Here is a 15,695-nt window from a genome sequence, read left to right as displayed (position 1 = left end):
GACAACCCAAATTGAAAGAACCAGAACAAATTTGTGAGTATTTTAAAGAAATCTCAGATTTATGAAGTTTTTGGAAGTACAAAATTCAGCTGTAGCTTGTCCTATCGGTTTACTTCAATACATTTTTACAGGCATAAGAAGGTGGGGTTACCAAAACTTGTTTCTAACTTTCACACTACTCAGATTTTTAAATAATCAGTTTTACAATTTTATTAGTTCAAGTTGATCATAACTATGTTAGAGCTATTCAAAGTATACACATTTTAAAATTTATTAAGTTCTTTATTGGTACAATAAGAGAAATAGTTACCATACCAATATGTCAAATTTGTTATTCATAAAGAGATAAAAATTCTGTACAATGAAAGCATTTTCTCATTAGGTCCAACTAGAAAACTTGTGTGGAATAAAGTATAAATCATTGTTCTACTGTACTATATATTCATCTTTTAAATTTTCAGTTGAAATAGGTTTGGAATTAGGTACATGTAACTGGGAAATCTGGATTAAAACTCTGTAAAATTATCATATACAAGGTATATAAGTTGAAGATATTGTGTAACATGTTTCATTCATTTTTGAGCTTTCATTTTTGAAATTGTATCGTCCAAAAGTCTCTACTCAATTTAAAAGTTAACATTTACTAAGTTTTGGATTTTTAAACAATTGATGGACATGGAGGGTAATCCTGCAATATCTTGGGTAGCCTAATGATTACTGCCAGTTATGGTCCTAGAGCTGTGTGTTGTATAATGTGCTGGTTGTTCCTGAACATACTATATATCAAGATTATATTGCATATATAATGTAAAGCCATAATTTTTCCTGAAATAATAATACATATGGATAATTAAGTCTTATTGTAATTTGTTTTAAAACATAATGCTGTCCACTTGTTCTTAGATTGTATAAGTAGTTTCATAAGTGTTTAATATAGTTCTCAATTTCTTTATTTTCTGTATGTGTGAGTGATTCCACAATGCTTAGTTAAGTAATGATTTTGGATATCAGTAATGACATTGTAGGGTACTTACTCCAGGCTCACATATTTAACAGTTACATTATTGAACTAAGAATTCAAGTCTAAAAATTCAATAGAGCAAAAACTATTCAAATGTTAGACACACAAATGAATATGAATTTTAATACTCATTTTGAATACACCAGTAAACACTTTGGTCGAATAAACTGGTAAAAAATAGTTTAATCAACTTTGTTACTTTTACAAAGACAATATTCTGTTATGTATAAAATGAAACTAAAATTATTAATACTGTAACCTTGAAATAAAATTGAATATAAAATATTTATGATAAAAATGGCATATTGAAAATATAATAAAAATAATTGAATCCAAAAGTCTACAATTTATTCACTAAAAATAAGATTTTTCAAAAGTTCAAGCACTGTCATAAAACTATTTAAAAGTAAAAAATTCTAAAAGTTCATTTCTTTATTTATTTCATACAGAATATAACATCAAAATAATCTTGTATTCTAATAACTTTATGGGTTTAATTTAGCATTTGAATTCACAGTACAAATTAATTACTTTTATAAATAAATGAAAGATAGTTCAAATTAAATCCTAGCTCTCAGTACTTGACACCAAAATAATTCTTTTAACCCCTTGTAGGCATACTCTCTTATAAAACCTCCTTAAAACAATGATAGAAGAATAAGAATTCCCAAACCTCACCACTTTGACATTCTACAGTTTGGCAAAAGCAATGGACTTTGTCCTAAACACAAGTGTACAATTTGGAGACAAACATAAATATTTACTGTCTCTTGATATGCCTTTGCAGTAATAGCTTTGTAACTTGTAAAACTTAGGCATTAGATAAGGTTCTATTATCAGCATTGAGTAAATTACAACCAGTACACAACAAAATTTAAAATTTAGGTTAAGCTGGTCTGAATTAATTGCAAAAAAAGTTGAGCTTTTTTGACTATCTTGAATATTTTATCTCAAATTAACCCCAATTTTAACAACTGGTAGGCAGCAAAAAGGGAACTCAGTTGCATGAAGATAACGAGTTGAACTATGACTTTTACTGATTAAGACCACATGAATATAAAGTGATTTTATAGTAACTAAAAAATGTAAAATCAACATGAGTCAGATTAATCTAAATAGTGCTCTTGCTTATTAATTGTATGATATTTTACATTTTATAAAAATGAATATCTTTTGGGATCAGTAACTCAAAGTCCTAGAGCTCATTTACTCACTACACGTATCACAGTTTATTAAAGTTAAATAAAAATAACGATTTTGCTTTATTTTTTATTAATGTACCCATTGTGTTTTAAGAGATATAATGTTTGTTAAATAATATTATTTAGTGATGACCAATTAAAGCCATAACAATTTACTGGCCTAATCCTAATCAGATACATTGCATTTGTGCTGAAAATGATTTGCCATCACTTGTCATTTATTACATTTTTAAAGGAATAGCAAATATTGCAATTTTTGAATAATATCACTACACCAAGTTTGTATATTTATCCTGCATATCACATACTTCTGCATGTCATTTTATTATGCTAGCACAGTTTTTAGTTACATATTTATTACTTAACTTTCGATGGTAACAACTAATTTGAAATAACAATGAAAACATACAGTATAACAATGAATGACAAGAACACAATAATAATACTGAGTAATACAACTAGCAACAATAACACTAAAAACTGTTATTATTTAGTGTATAAATACCAAAAGTGAGGAGGTAATATCAGTTGGTGAATTATGCCTTATGTAATTTTAGTTTTTAAACAAAGACAATCAGTCCATCAGAATCCTTTATCTTTCTTTTGGAATTAAACCAAGGTTCTTTCAGTGTTAAACAGTGCAAATTCATATACAATTTTGATAATAAGTATTTACTAAACCTAGAATTTATTTACATTATTTAAAATAAGCTTTTCCAAATATTGATCTCAAGCTTTGCAAATCTTCAGGAGAGTTTTATGACTTCATCCTTCTGGAAAGTCTGTGTTCTGGGAGGAACATGTAAAGGACTGCTTCTTTAGAGCAAAATTCAGAGTTTTTATTTGAGAAAATATTAAATTGCATAGTACTGAGTAAAAGTGCTAGTAAAGTAAGTATTTTTACATCTTTACATTTTTATATATAATGTATGGTAGATGTTTCCTGGGTAGTTGGAAACAATTGTAAGGAACATTTTTTCATGTGATGGTCTGGAATTCCTTCATTACATCTGAGGATTTTATCCCTTATTATACTGCACACTATAAAGTCAATTCATGAAATCTTTGACCATGAACATTTGTTTTGGCTCTGTAACTTTTGTAAAAGAATTCTTTATCACTAAATTGAAATATTGTATAGTAAATTAATGTATGTTTTGAAACTTTATATTTTGTCTGTAAATAGTTAGGAAACTGTAACAGTTTGTACAGGCTAGTTTTGACTGACGGTGGCCAGGGACTAATATCAGAATAGAGATATCAGAATTCACTCTTCAGAAATGTATATTAACATTTTATTGTCTAGTTGACTGTTACTATCTACCTACTGGTCTTCCTTAAAATTATTATGGGAAAGTAATGACAATTTTGGTACCAGTACTACTCATTTTCATTACGAATTAACTCAAATAGTTACGGTATTTTAACTTGTTAACTAGCTATTAAGGATGTATTCCATTAATCGACAAATTAAATACATTCCTCAAGAAATATTTTTTGAAAATTAATTCGTAAAAAACTAGATGAACAGTTATGTACCACATTAACTTTCAACAAGATTAATAAGAACGTTATACATTTTTTAAATTTGAGTATTATCACAAATATTTATGTTGCAGCAAGCGTATGAGTTCTACGATGGGTTTGTGATTCTACATGGCACTGACACAATGTCCTACACAGCTTCAGCCCTTTCATTCTTGCTGGAAAACCTCGACAAAACAGTCATCATTACAGGCGCTCAGGTGATTGTGTGGTTTATATTAGTCTGAGTTTTAGAAGCTAGAAGTTGGAATCTAGACAGTATCCTGATTTTTTGGGTTTACCTTGCTATAGGCTACTTGGATTTTAAAATGCAATATTAAAATTTTGTCTATTAATAACAGTTTTATCTTTTTAATTGTTTACATTTGAAATTAAATATTGTATTAAACAATGTATAAGTTGAATGAAGATTCTTGGAGCACTTGGAAGGATTTTAATTTGACAATTAGTAAATGATTACACATTTTCCAAAATTAATGTTAATTTTTTTGAGGCCTTTCTAAATTAAAGATTTTATTATCTGGTATCTCTAGACATAAATAAATATTTACATATTTCTAAATAATAAATATCAGAATAACATAGGGTAGAACATTTGGAAATATGATTAGCCAGTATAAAATATTTAAATAGAATTACACTATAATTTTCTTATAAATTGAGATGAGAGTAGAATAACATTTTCAATACTTCTGTCTTCAGTATTGACGTTTTCCTGAGTTTTGTTTATGTTAATATTTTAAGTGTGTTGTGTTTGCAACTTCCTTTAATAATCGTACATTTTTCTTGTAGACAATATGACCAGATTCAATATGGTGTTTCTCAAGAGCAGATTTTTCAGTTCTTCCATATTTTATATGCGCAAAATGTTCTTTGAATTGTGTTTTGATGTTTCTTTTTTTGGCCAACGTAAATTAAAAATTAAAATAAATATTTGAAAATATGTGATAATTCACCAGTTGTAACAAATACGAGGTTGTTCAAGTTTCTAAACAAGTAATAACAATGAAAAAGTCCAAGTTACTTGTTCAGTAATAATTAGCTATCCTACCATGAGATAAGCTTGAATAAAACTTTCTGTTAAGAATTTTAATTTATATTTCACTTTCTTTAGCACTTCTTACCAATTAGGTTGGTATAACTTCTGATTTTTAACTATGTCACTAAATGTTATGTTTTATATTCAGCAAGTTTTTATTTATATAAGACTGTTCTTTTGTATTAACACTTCATTGCTTCATTCCAAGATAGAACTTTAGAACACTGTACATCCGGGTGAAAGCTTCTTAATAAATTCAATTGCCAGTTTTTGACATAAACTTAGCAATTTTTATTACATTACTTCAAATATTATAATTTCATTTTACCATATAAATTAGTTTAATATGATTTCTTGCAAAGTTTATAAATAAATTAGTTTATCAACAAATCCTCTCTTATTTAGGCATACACTAATAATAAAAAATTACTTTTTTCATTAATTTGACTAATCAACAAGTGGCTCTATAATATTATTGTTTATTGCAGTAAAGTGATAATGGTTAGGAATTTCAATTAAAAAAGCCATATAATTTCCCTCTGTCATTGTTCTTATTTTACTAGCATTTTTTTGTTGGCATCTTGATCACAGTATTGGCTATTGCCTTGATGTCAATTACTCAATTTATTAACACATTTCGTATTGAAGTAATTTTACTCTTTAGATGGGTAAAATGATCAACATCATTGTTAAATTATTCAATACATGATTGGTATTTTATAAGTTTGAAATATATCCTCCCTATTAATTACACTCTATTTTCCATGTTGACACTAAAATTTTATTTGTTTTTACTATTAAATTGTGACCTATTGATAACATTGATATCTCAAATATTGATAGCTTCAATTTTTAGTATGTTCTCTATCTTTTGGATTTTGTTCTAATCTTACCATGAGTTTCATTTTTTTAAATTAGTAGTTCAATACTATTAAAAGTACAATCATGTGCAGTTATAGCTAAAATGTATGCTTCTTTTGCTATGGAGTCTAATAACGTTTCAGATTTCACTATTTGAGGTACGCAGTGATGGCATCGACAATTTCTTGACATCGCTCTTGATCGCAGGAAACTTTGTCATACCAGAAGTGACGTTGTTCTTCAACTACAAATTGTTCCGGGGAAACAGAACCACCAAAATTAGTTCTGAAAGCTTTCATGCATTCGAGTCACCTAATGTTCCACCTCTCGTTGTAGCTGGCATTCATATGGAAGGTAGATATTTAATTAAAAGTATAAGTTAAAAATAATCTATTTTGACAGCTGTGAAGAGATCCATTTATTAAATACAGGTTCTCCAAAAAGTTTTGAATAGCAGTTAGATTCATTAAAAAAATGTTATCAAGATAACTAAATGATTTACATGTCTAATTGAAGAGAAATGAACAAATTTAGTTTTAATACGTTTTGATGTGAAATAACCATTTGTTGCTCTACAGATATCAAAGTGGTATTCAATTTCTCACAGTGTTATATAGGATCTCTGCAAGGACGTAGCCAGCAAGAGGTTCCAAGGGGTCCGGACCCCTCCAAATTTTTAATGTTTTCAATTACTTTTTTTAGTAAACAATTATTATTATTTAAATAATTCAGTATTACTGATATGTACTGCTGAAAGATCATCCTCAACAAAGAAACGGGTCAAGATCTTTTTAAGGAACAAAATGGGGTCTTACTCTCTGTCCACTATTGGAAAATATAAGCTGGTTAGACCCCCCTCCCCAAATTTGTTCCTGGCTATGCTCTTGCATGTCTGGTGTCACAAATTAACAACACCACTTGTTTGAATTGTTGCTTAGTCTGAGAACAGCACTCTTTAAATAAAATTGGGATTGTCATCAATCTCATTGAGCATAAAACTGGCAAATTAAGTACGCTTAGGGTGATTGGCGTGGTAAATAAAATTTTCCATTTATTTATTAGATTAAAGTTTTTATATTCTATAAAATTAGTTCAAGAGGCAAGGATCAAGAATCGTTTATTGTCGACCCACGTATGTAATAATGTTATGACAAAGTCAGATAAGGTTTACAATAATGTTATAGGTTAATGGTTTACAGTCCAGATCACCCTCTCTACAGAAAAATTAAAATAAATATACAATTAATAAATGTTGTAAATTATGTTTAGTATTAAATTGAATCTTAATGCTAAAATAAATAATAATAATAAATAACAGTAACAAATAACAACAACAAACAGATAACAATAAAAACAATACATAATAAATGGTTAAAAAACAAATATATATTTGGACAGTTAAAAATTAAAACAGTGTTTATTGAGATTTTAAATGGAAGAGAATTTGAAAATTACTAATTGACTTTGTACAAAGTTGCATAATCCAATGTGCAGCAACTGTTTAAATTTTTTTTAATGAAAATACATTATAGTATTTACGTGTATTAACTGATTTTCTGCATTGTCTATGTACAATTATATTTATATTATACTGTTTATCTTGAAAATAAAGTACCTTGCTGCTCTCTGTTGTTCAATGATAATAGAACATAACTTTTTCCGAATATTTACAAAGTTGCACTATCATTCTTAGCTGGTTCGATAAAATTGGATTTAGTTTGAACCCAGAGTGTTCTGATTTTCTGTTCTACACAAATATATGAGGTGAATGGATGTCTGTTTATGTAACTAAGTTAGATGGATTAACTTTAATGGATATTTGGTTGGAAAGTCAATACATAAGAGGTATAAACAGCAGTCTTCCATATCATGTTAAACTTATTTCTCCACATGTATTAAGAAAATTGTAGTCAGAGGAATCCAGCACATCAATTATTTAATATTTAAAGTTGTATGTGCTAAACTCTGATATTGTTCTGAATTAATGATATTTTTCCAAGTTTAGAAACAGACTCAGGATGGTTTTAAAATGGTATCAGTTAATTTAAAAAAATAAATTTGATTTATTAATATTGTGGAGAAGTTTGATCATGTAACGTTTCATGATTTGGCTAGCCTACTGTTAATTTCAAACTGCCGCATTGCCTCTTGAAATCCATCTTCTAATCTTAAATATAAGTTTGTAATAAGAATTCAAATGACTATATTAAGCAACAACACAGAGAATAGGATAAAATTCTATAACTGTCATTTCATTGAATGAATGAATAATGAATAAATGAATAATGCATGAATGAATAATGGATGAATGAATGAATGAATAATGAATGAATGAATAATGAATGAATGAATGAATAATGAATGAATGAATAATTAATGAATGAATGAATAATTAATGAATGAATGAATAGTGCATGAATGAATAATGAATGAATGAATAATGAATGAATGAATATTTATTTTCTCATAGAAATACAGATCACATATATATACAAGAACAGGAAATGATCTCCACATGGGTGTAGCCTGTGTGGAGATCAAGACGCAATCATCAGCATGAATATATGCTAATTAAAAAAATTTTACTGTCAAATCTTCGCCTGGAAAAAATAACGTAATGAAAACATGAAATTTACAATATAAATATGTAATAATATACATATATATATATATATATATATATATATATATAAGTATTTGCTACACGAACTAGTTTTGAGCTTACAAATCTAGTTCTACAACTTTATAAAGGATTGTTTAAAGAACACAAACAAAACAGTGAAAGAATTAAACACGAAGCTTTTATAAAATTTCCAGATATATATAATAAATTTAATGAAATAATTAATGAAGCTAACAACATTATGTCCGAAAAAGCCCAATCACTACTAAAAAAACTTTCAAAATTGTGCCTCGAGAATATAAAATTTGGTCATTCTTTACCAACAATATTTAAGGATATGTTTAATCCAAATTCAAAAGATCCTTTAATAATGAACAATCCATCAACCAGTAATACAGTAAAACCAGTCATAGCAAGAAATGATCAACAAAATGCAACAAATGTTAGTGAAAGTTGTAAAAAAGCTGAAGATATCTCAGATATCTGCAAATCGATTGTAAATTTATCCAGCTACATACCTAACAAAGCTGAAATGTCTGTGCTTTCTAAAGGATTGACCTTCTCACCTACTCCTACATTCAATCATATTGACTTAGTAGCTGATGCTCTTGCTTTCGCAAGAGATGTCCGTGTCAAATTTTACTTCTCGCAAAACCAAATTCCACTTCAGTCTCATGTACATGAATCGATTATGAAGTTCAAGACAAATTCTGAGTGGGAACCTCCTAACCTACCGCCTGATCATCCTGTGGAACAGTATATTAACACCATAATATCAAATATAGCAAATCCCACATTTGGTGATTCACTTCCAAAAAAACAAAACCTGAGTTATAATGAAAGAAAAGCAATCACTTCATTAAAACATAATAAAAACATAGTAATTTTACCTGCAGACAAAAACAACTCGATTGTTATTCAAAATATCACTGACTATACGTTAGAGGCTGAAAGACAACTCAGTGATACTACTACATACAAATTATTGTCAAAAGATCCAACTGAACAATTTAACACAGAAATTTCTGAATTTTTGAAAATGAAAGGCCCAACTCAAAATTTGTCCGACCAAGAAATCAATCTATTAACACCAAACTCACCTAGAACTCCAGTTTTCTACACGCTACCTAAAATACATAAACCGATTCGCCCTCCGCCTGGACGACCCATTGTTTCCAGCTACGATTCACCAACAGAAAGAATTTCAAGCTTCGTTGACGCTCATCTGCAACCTTTGGCCAAATCTTTACAGTCACACATAAAGGACACCAATCACTTCATTGACAGACTTTCTGAAATACCCCAGCCCCTGGACGGTGAACTAATTTTGGCTACAGTTGACGTGGAATCATTGTACACAAATATTCCTCATGACGATGGAATAAGAACTGTAGAACATTTTTTAAATTTAAGACCTAGGAATTCAAAACCTTCTACTTCTTTTTTATCTGCCCTAGTAACCTTTATACTTACCATGAATAATTTTAGATTTAAAAACAAAAATTACTTACAAATGAAAGGAACCGCAATGGGAACCAGAATGGCACCTTCATATGCAAATTTATTTTTGGGATTTCTTGAACAAAATTTTTTAACATCTCAAAATTTAAAACCGTTAGTTTGGTTCCGATTTATTGACGACATTTTTATTATTTGGCAACATGGCATGGATAGTTTAACACATTTTATTCAACAATTAAATTCATTTTCAGTTTTAAAATTCACTTTCAATATTTCTAAAAATCTTGTTACGTTTTTAGATGTCGATGTGTTTTTAAACCAGGGACACCTAAAAACAAAAATCCATGTCAAAGATACAAATCCAATGCAATATTTACACTACTCAAGCTGCCATCCTGGTTACGTTAAAAAATCTATTCCAAAAAGTCTAACTATTAGAGCAAACAGACTCTGCTCTAATAAACATGATTATTATTGTCACACTGAAAAATTAAAAAATGTTTTTAGAAATAGAGGGTATCCTAACAAAATTGTAAATGATAACATGCAAAAATTAAAAAACTCTACTCCTAGGAATTATAAAAACCAAGGAAAATTTATTACCACCTATCATCCAGGGCTATACAAAATTAATGGTATAATAAAAACTGCACACAATATTCTACAGGCTTCACCTGTAACCAAAAATATATTCACTAATCCACCTAAAGTAATTTTTAAAAAGCCTCAAAATTTGAAAAACATATTAGTAAGACCAAAACTACCCTCTGATGAGCTAACTCAAAATTTAAACAAACCTTTTGGCTGTGAACCCTGTTTTAAGCCTCGCTGCAAAACATGTAATTTAATAATAAGTTCAAAACATTTCTGTAGCAGCACAACGAAAAGGAATTATCCGATAATTGGTAAAATGACTTGTGAATCCAGCAATGTTATTTACCAATTGTCATGTAAAGACTGTCCGAAGGACTACATTGGTCAGACTATAACTCCATTGCACATTAGAATGAACAAAAATCGCAGCGATACAAATCTTGAAATTAAATCAAATCCTATTTCGGCCCACGCAATGGAGCATAACAAAAAATTCGATGAATGCTTTTCTCTAAAAAGTATTAACAAAATTCAGAACCCCCATAAACTTAAAATAAATTATTTAGAAATAGCTCATCAGAGGGTGCTACAAACTAAACATCCGGATGGTCTAAATTTGAGATACGGATAGCAGTATGTATAAATTACATGTTACAATTTTAATTTATAACTTTATATTCCTTGTAATAAGCAAAATTATTTACTCTTTGTACGTAATTCAAAATTAGTTTTATTAACATATGATGTTTCTTTTGTTTATTATTTTTTGTTGATATATTTGCTTATTTACCTTCTGTATATCTCTTGAAAATGTCTTATGACGAAATATAGAGAATTTTTATGTTCTTTTCTTCTATTCTTTTCTATTCTTATTGAAGATATATATATATATATATATATATATATATATATATATATATACTCGTAATATAATACAAAAGAAACAACAAATACATCATAGCTACAACAAAGCAAGTGTTAGACAATAAGATGACTACCAGATAACAATGGCAAAAATGATAATGTGATGACGAATGATTAACAAATAATAACAACAATATTAACTTAATTTATCCAAAAGAAAAAGATTATATCAATAACAGTTTATTAGGAGGCTTGGAACCTCTCACACAATTGTACACTCACGCCACACATTATGGTTTTTATGGTTGAAAACTATTCAAAGAAAGGATTTTCTGTGTTTGGACTAATAATTTTATCCAAAGTTTCTTATAAATCATTTGAAAAGAAATTTATAATTTTAACTTATAAAAGGCAAATCATATATGGTACTACTAAATAAAATTTGTTTATACATATAATTTTAAACTGCATTATTTAAATGATGTTTGACATGAATTAATTTAAAAAGACCAAAAGTTATTAAAAAGTAAAAGATTAACTGAATTATGAAATAATTAATTCTAGGATTTCCCACATTGTTGCCAAGCAGCTTGTTTGTATTTTACATCCATTGTACGAGTATCTTTGGATATACAAAAAATATTGTGATTTTACAAGGTTTCAGACAGAGATACATTATTAACCCTGGAACAGGACATAATTTTTTCACAAAATGTCAGACACTTTTTGTGATTTTTTAAGGATTTTTCATTTTAACCACTGCTAACTTATTTTTCAAGACACAGACATTTTAAAAATATATGTTTTTTTAGAAATAACTGTAGTTTACAAGAAGAGAATTTAATATTAAATCATTTAATTTTACTTTTAAAACTAAATGTATTAAAATAAAAAAGTATTAAAGAATATGTTTTTCTCCAATGTATAGTACTCTCACGCCTAATGTGAAATTTATTTGACTAAATCCAAAATATACAAAATTGTTTTTTATATGTTACTCACAAGTAATAAAAAATATTTCAGTAAAAGAAGTTTCTTGGTACTTTTTAATGATATTCTATAAGAACTAAAAAATCGGCATAATTCTCTTATTGGAATATTTTGAATATAATTATGATAGTTTGGATTCTATTGTATGAACAAAGATTTTTGGCTAAAATGTAAATATGAGTAGGACTTTCAAAGTCAGTAGGATCAGGCACAGGTAATTCACTAGGCAATGGTTCTTCCTAGTCAGATAACTTCATCCCTATTAATATACCAAACTAAAAATGTCTTCTGATTCACTACCCAGTACATTCGTAATGCCACCACTAATAAAATTAACACCTATTGTGTTATTTACTGCCTATTGTTATTTACATTTGTTGCTTCAATAATTTATAAAACACTATACAAACATTTATACACACTAAACAATTAAATATCTAAAGATACAAATAAATAACAAACAATATACGTATTGAGATATAGTGAAAAACGACAACCACACAACGTGTAATTCTTATCTACTAGGTGAGTCGGTGATTGTGCAACAGAACAAAAATAAAATAATAGTGTATCGCCTTGAGTGACAATACTGTCGCTTACAGTTCTTCTTTGTGTTGATATGATTTTCACTACTTCTAGTTAACAATAGAATACAACAAATAATAAAATTTAATGAAGCTCTTTTCGACGCATTAGTCATATTGGGGTTTTGCTAAACATAATCTTTTCAAACAACTATTGTATAAACATTTATTTTCTTACAGGCTATTGAAACGATTTTCATGAAAGCCAAGAATATGTCCCTTCCTAATGACACATACGATAGTGTAGAACGTAAACTCTCTCGACAGAAAGTTTTAACAAACGTGTAATTTTTGCGTATTCGGCAATTACGTGAACAAATCGCGATCGGAAATGTGAACGTTAAAGTTTAAAATTTCTAATGACAAATTTAATGGAACTATAGAATCTTTTACGGTATAATATGAAACTTTGGATCTGGTAAACGGACTGTAGGTCCATGTCGTAAAACTGCCGGAAGCATTTCTTACCTACTTCTTAAGGGGTGGACAGTGGGTCCCAGGCCGGGACCGTGGACCTACTGTCCAACTCACGGGTTTCTTTTGACGAGGGTTTGACAGGGGATCGCCGTACTCACTCTACTGTCCTTGAACGGATGTTTCGAGATCTATACTCTATATCTTTTAACTATTATTCATTAGGCTACTGTGCTTTTACTAGTTCTTTCTAACTAGCTGCAGTATACAGCTACAGAAAGAATGAAAAAAAGTTAAATCCATAAATGAAAGTCGGGTTTATTTTCTTAAGTATATTGTTAAGTAATACACCATTTATAACTTAAGAATTGCTGTAACGATTATAATGGTCTTTTAAAACAACTATTAAAGTATCGTAAAATGCACGGAAAATCAGGTAATTAGAACAAGAATTTTATATAATACGAGTCTGTTAAACTGTTCTGTTTAAATGTTATTTTATGATAGCACAATCATATGTGTAATAATTTTACCATTATTTTCAATTTATTTATATTTGGTGTTGAAAGCATAGAATTAGCTTGATAGTAGTAACCACTACTTATTTAACCTTTTATGCAACCATTGTTGAACACATAGTAAGAAAAATATTCAGATAAGAAAATTAAAAGTTTTGGTAATAAAAATCTACTTTTAATTGTACACTTTAGCAAATATTAAGTATGCAGTGTTTGGTGAGTTACTGTAAAGCTGATATCAAAGAAGCATTTACTATATAAATTTTACTATAAATTTAAAGACTGTTCTAAAACGCAAACTTGATCGAGCAAACAAAGTAACAAAGCGAACTAAGGCACAAAATATATTAAGCCAGGAATAAATTACAATCACTATAAGTATACACTTTTAGACATATTTCCTGGATCGTAGGAACAAACAAATCTCAACGTTGGTGTCGGAAATATAAATTATGCGAACCAGAAGTGCTCATACGACAGCCATCTAAATTGTGTAAGAAACCGCAGGGAACTACTAGTTTTAACATGAATTGTAATCGTGACCTTTCAACACTTTTACATCATTTGTATTTTTTATTAACTAAGGTGTTCCAAATTTTTAACGGTTTGATTTATTTTAAAGAGGAATAAAACTAATAGGGTTTAAGAAGCTATTAAATAGTTTATTGTGGCCGAAGTGGCTGGTAACTTGCAAGTAACTAAAAATATTATATACTGTGTTTCCGGGATTTGAACGAACTTAAAATCATGTTGTAGCGGCATATAGCCATGAATAGCAACTGTAAGTTTGAATGGAACTTAAAAATCTCTTGTGTCTAGTGCAAGTACGTTTATTTTATGCGTCAATGCTTAAAGGACTTCCTTCTTTAGAAATTAATTTACTTTAAGTGGATCTAATGTCCACATAAACATTTACCATGTAATATGAAAGGGGCATGTCATCTCACCTATGTATCATCAACTAAAATATAATAGGTCAAATGCCTTTAAATACTGTCCTCGCTGTAAATGTAATGATACAATTGTTTAAATCCAAAGATTTCTAACTTTGTAAATGTACAGTTTAACTTAAAATAGAGATATAATATTTATTTTAAGACTAACATATAAATCTCTAGCGCTAAACAATAATAAAACACACAAAGATGCAATAAATTTCATGTTCATAACATTTCTGTTGAAAAATATTATTTTATTGTTAATCGTCCTCCTTTTAAAATAGTACTATGGATATAAATACATACATGAGTAATATACGTTGTTTTAATTTATCACCTATCTGGACTTTGGGCAATAGTCGCACTTATTAAATTTGTATAAGTTATTGTTTTCTTCAATAAGAGTATCCGTCGGTAAAGTAATTTTCTTCTAGAATTATACTCAATTTGTAAGTCGAAAGTTAACTTACATTTTAGGTTAATCTAGCGTTATTATCCAATTCAGCATTTATTTGTAAATTGTAATTAATCATGTATTGGTAATTCAAAAATAAGAAATGTTAATATGAGATCATAAATAGTTTTCATAACCTTTTGTAAAATTGTCCATACTGCAAGTTGTTTTTTAATAAACGTAAAGTTCGTTGTTAGTACAAATAATCAACAAATTTTCCTAATTGAGTTATACCTATTTTAAAAGATTAATTTTTAATAATGTCTTACCTCCTGCTGATACATGTTAGTACTCGTATATACTCGCACTCTTTTGTGTAAGCTAATATGTCTCTGAAGACAAGAGAGAAATTTTGGTTTATAGGCCAAGAGCCACTATTTAAGGTAGTACAATATTTTGCCTATCTATAGTTATATATTTAAAGTAATTTGATACAATTATAAATGTGATATATTAAATATGATCTAAAGTGTAGTTTTAATTAATAACAGTAATAATAAAACAATCAACTATCCATTTCAATTAACGTGTTGCCTACTATGAGTGACGTGTCTACTCGCATATACCGTATTACACTAACGATGGAC

General features: G+C 28.5%; 1 protein-coding gene across 2 annotated transcripts in view; it reads left to right on the top strand.

Annotated features, from left to right (window-relative positions):
* The window catches only part of LOC124372762 (L-asparaginase), a 32,225-nt gene that overhangs the window by 1,506 nt on the left and 15,024 nt on the right, over positions 1–15,695 (top strand). For both annotated transcript variants that reach the window (XM_046831182.1, XM_046831175.1), the window contains exons 3-4: positions 3,843–3,968; positions 5,812–6,022. In XM_046831182.1, coding sequence (XP_046687138.1) covers positions 3,843–3,968; positions 5,812–6,022 — 337 coding nt within the window. The remainder of the gene's footprint in view (positions 1–3,842; positions 3,969–5,811; positions 6,023–15,695) is intronic.

This window comes from Homalodisca vitripennis, chromosome 1 (genome assembly GCF_021130785.1).
Source record: "Homalodisca vitripennis isolate AUS2020 chromosome 1, UT_GWSS_2.1, whole genome shotgun sequence".
NCBI lineage: Eukaryota > Metazoa > Arthropoda > Insecta > Hemiptera > Cicadellidae > Homalodisca > Homalodisca vitripennis.
Note: the sequence above shows the minus strand (reverse complement) of the source record. Positions and strands in the feature narration are given on the sequence as shown.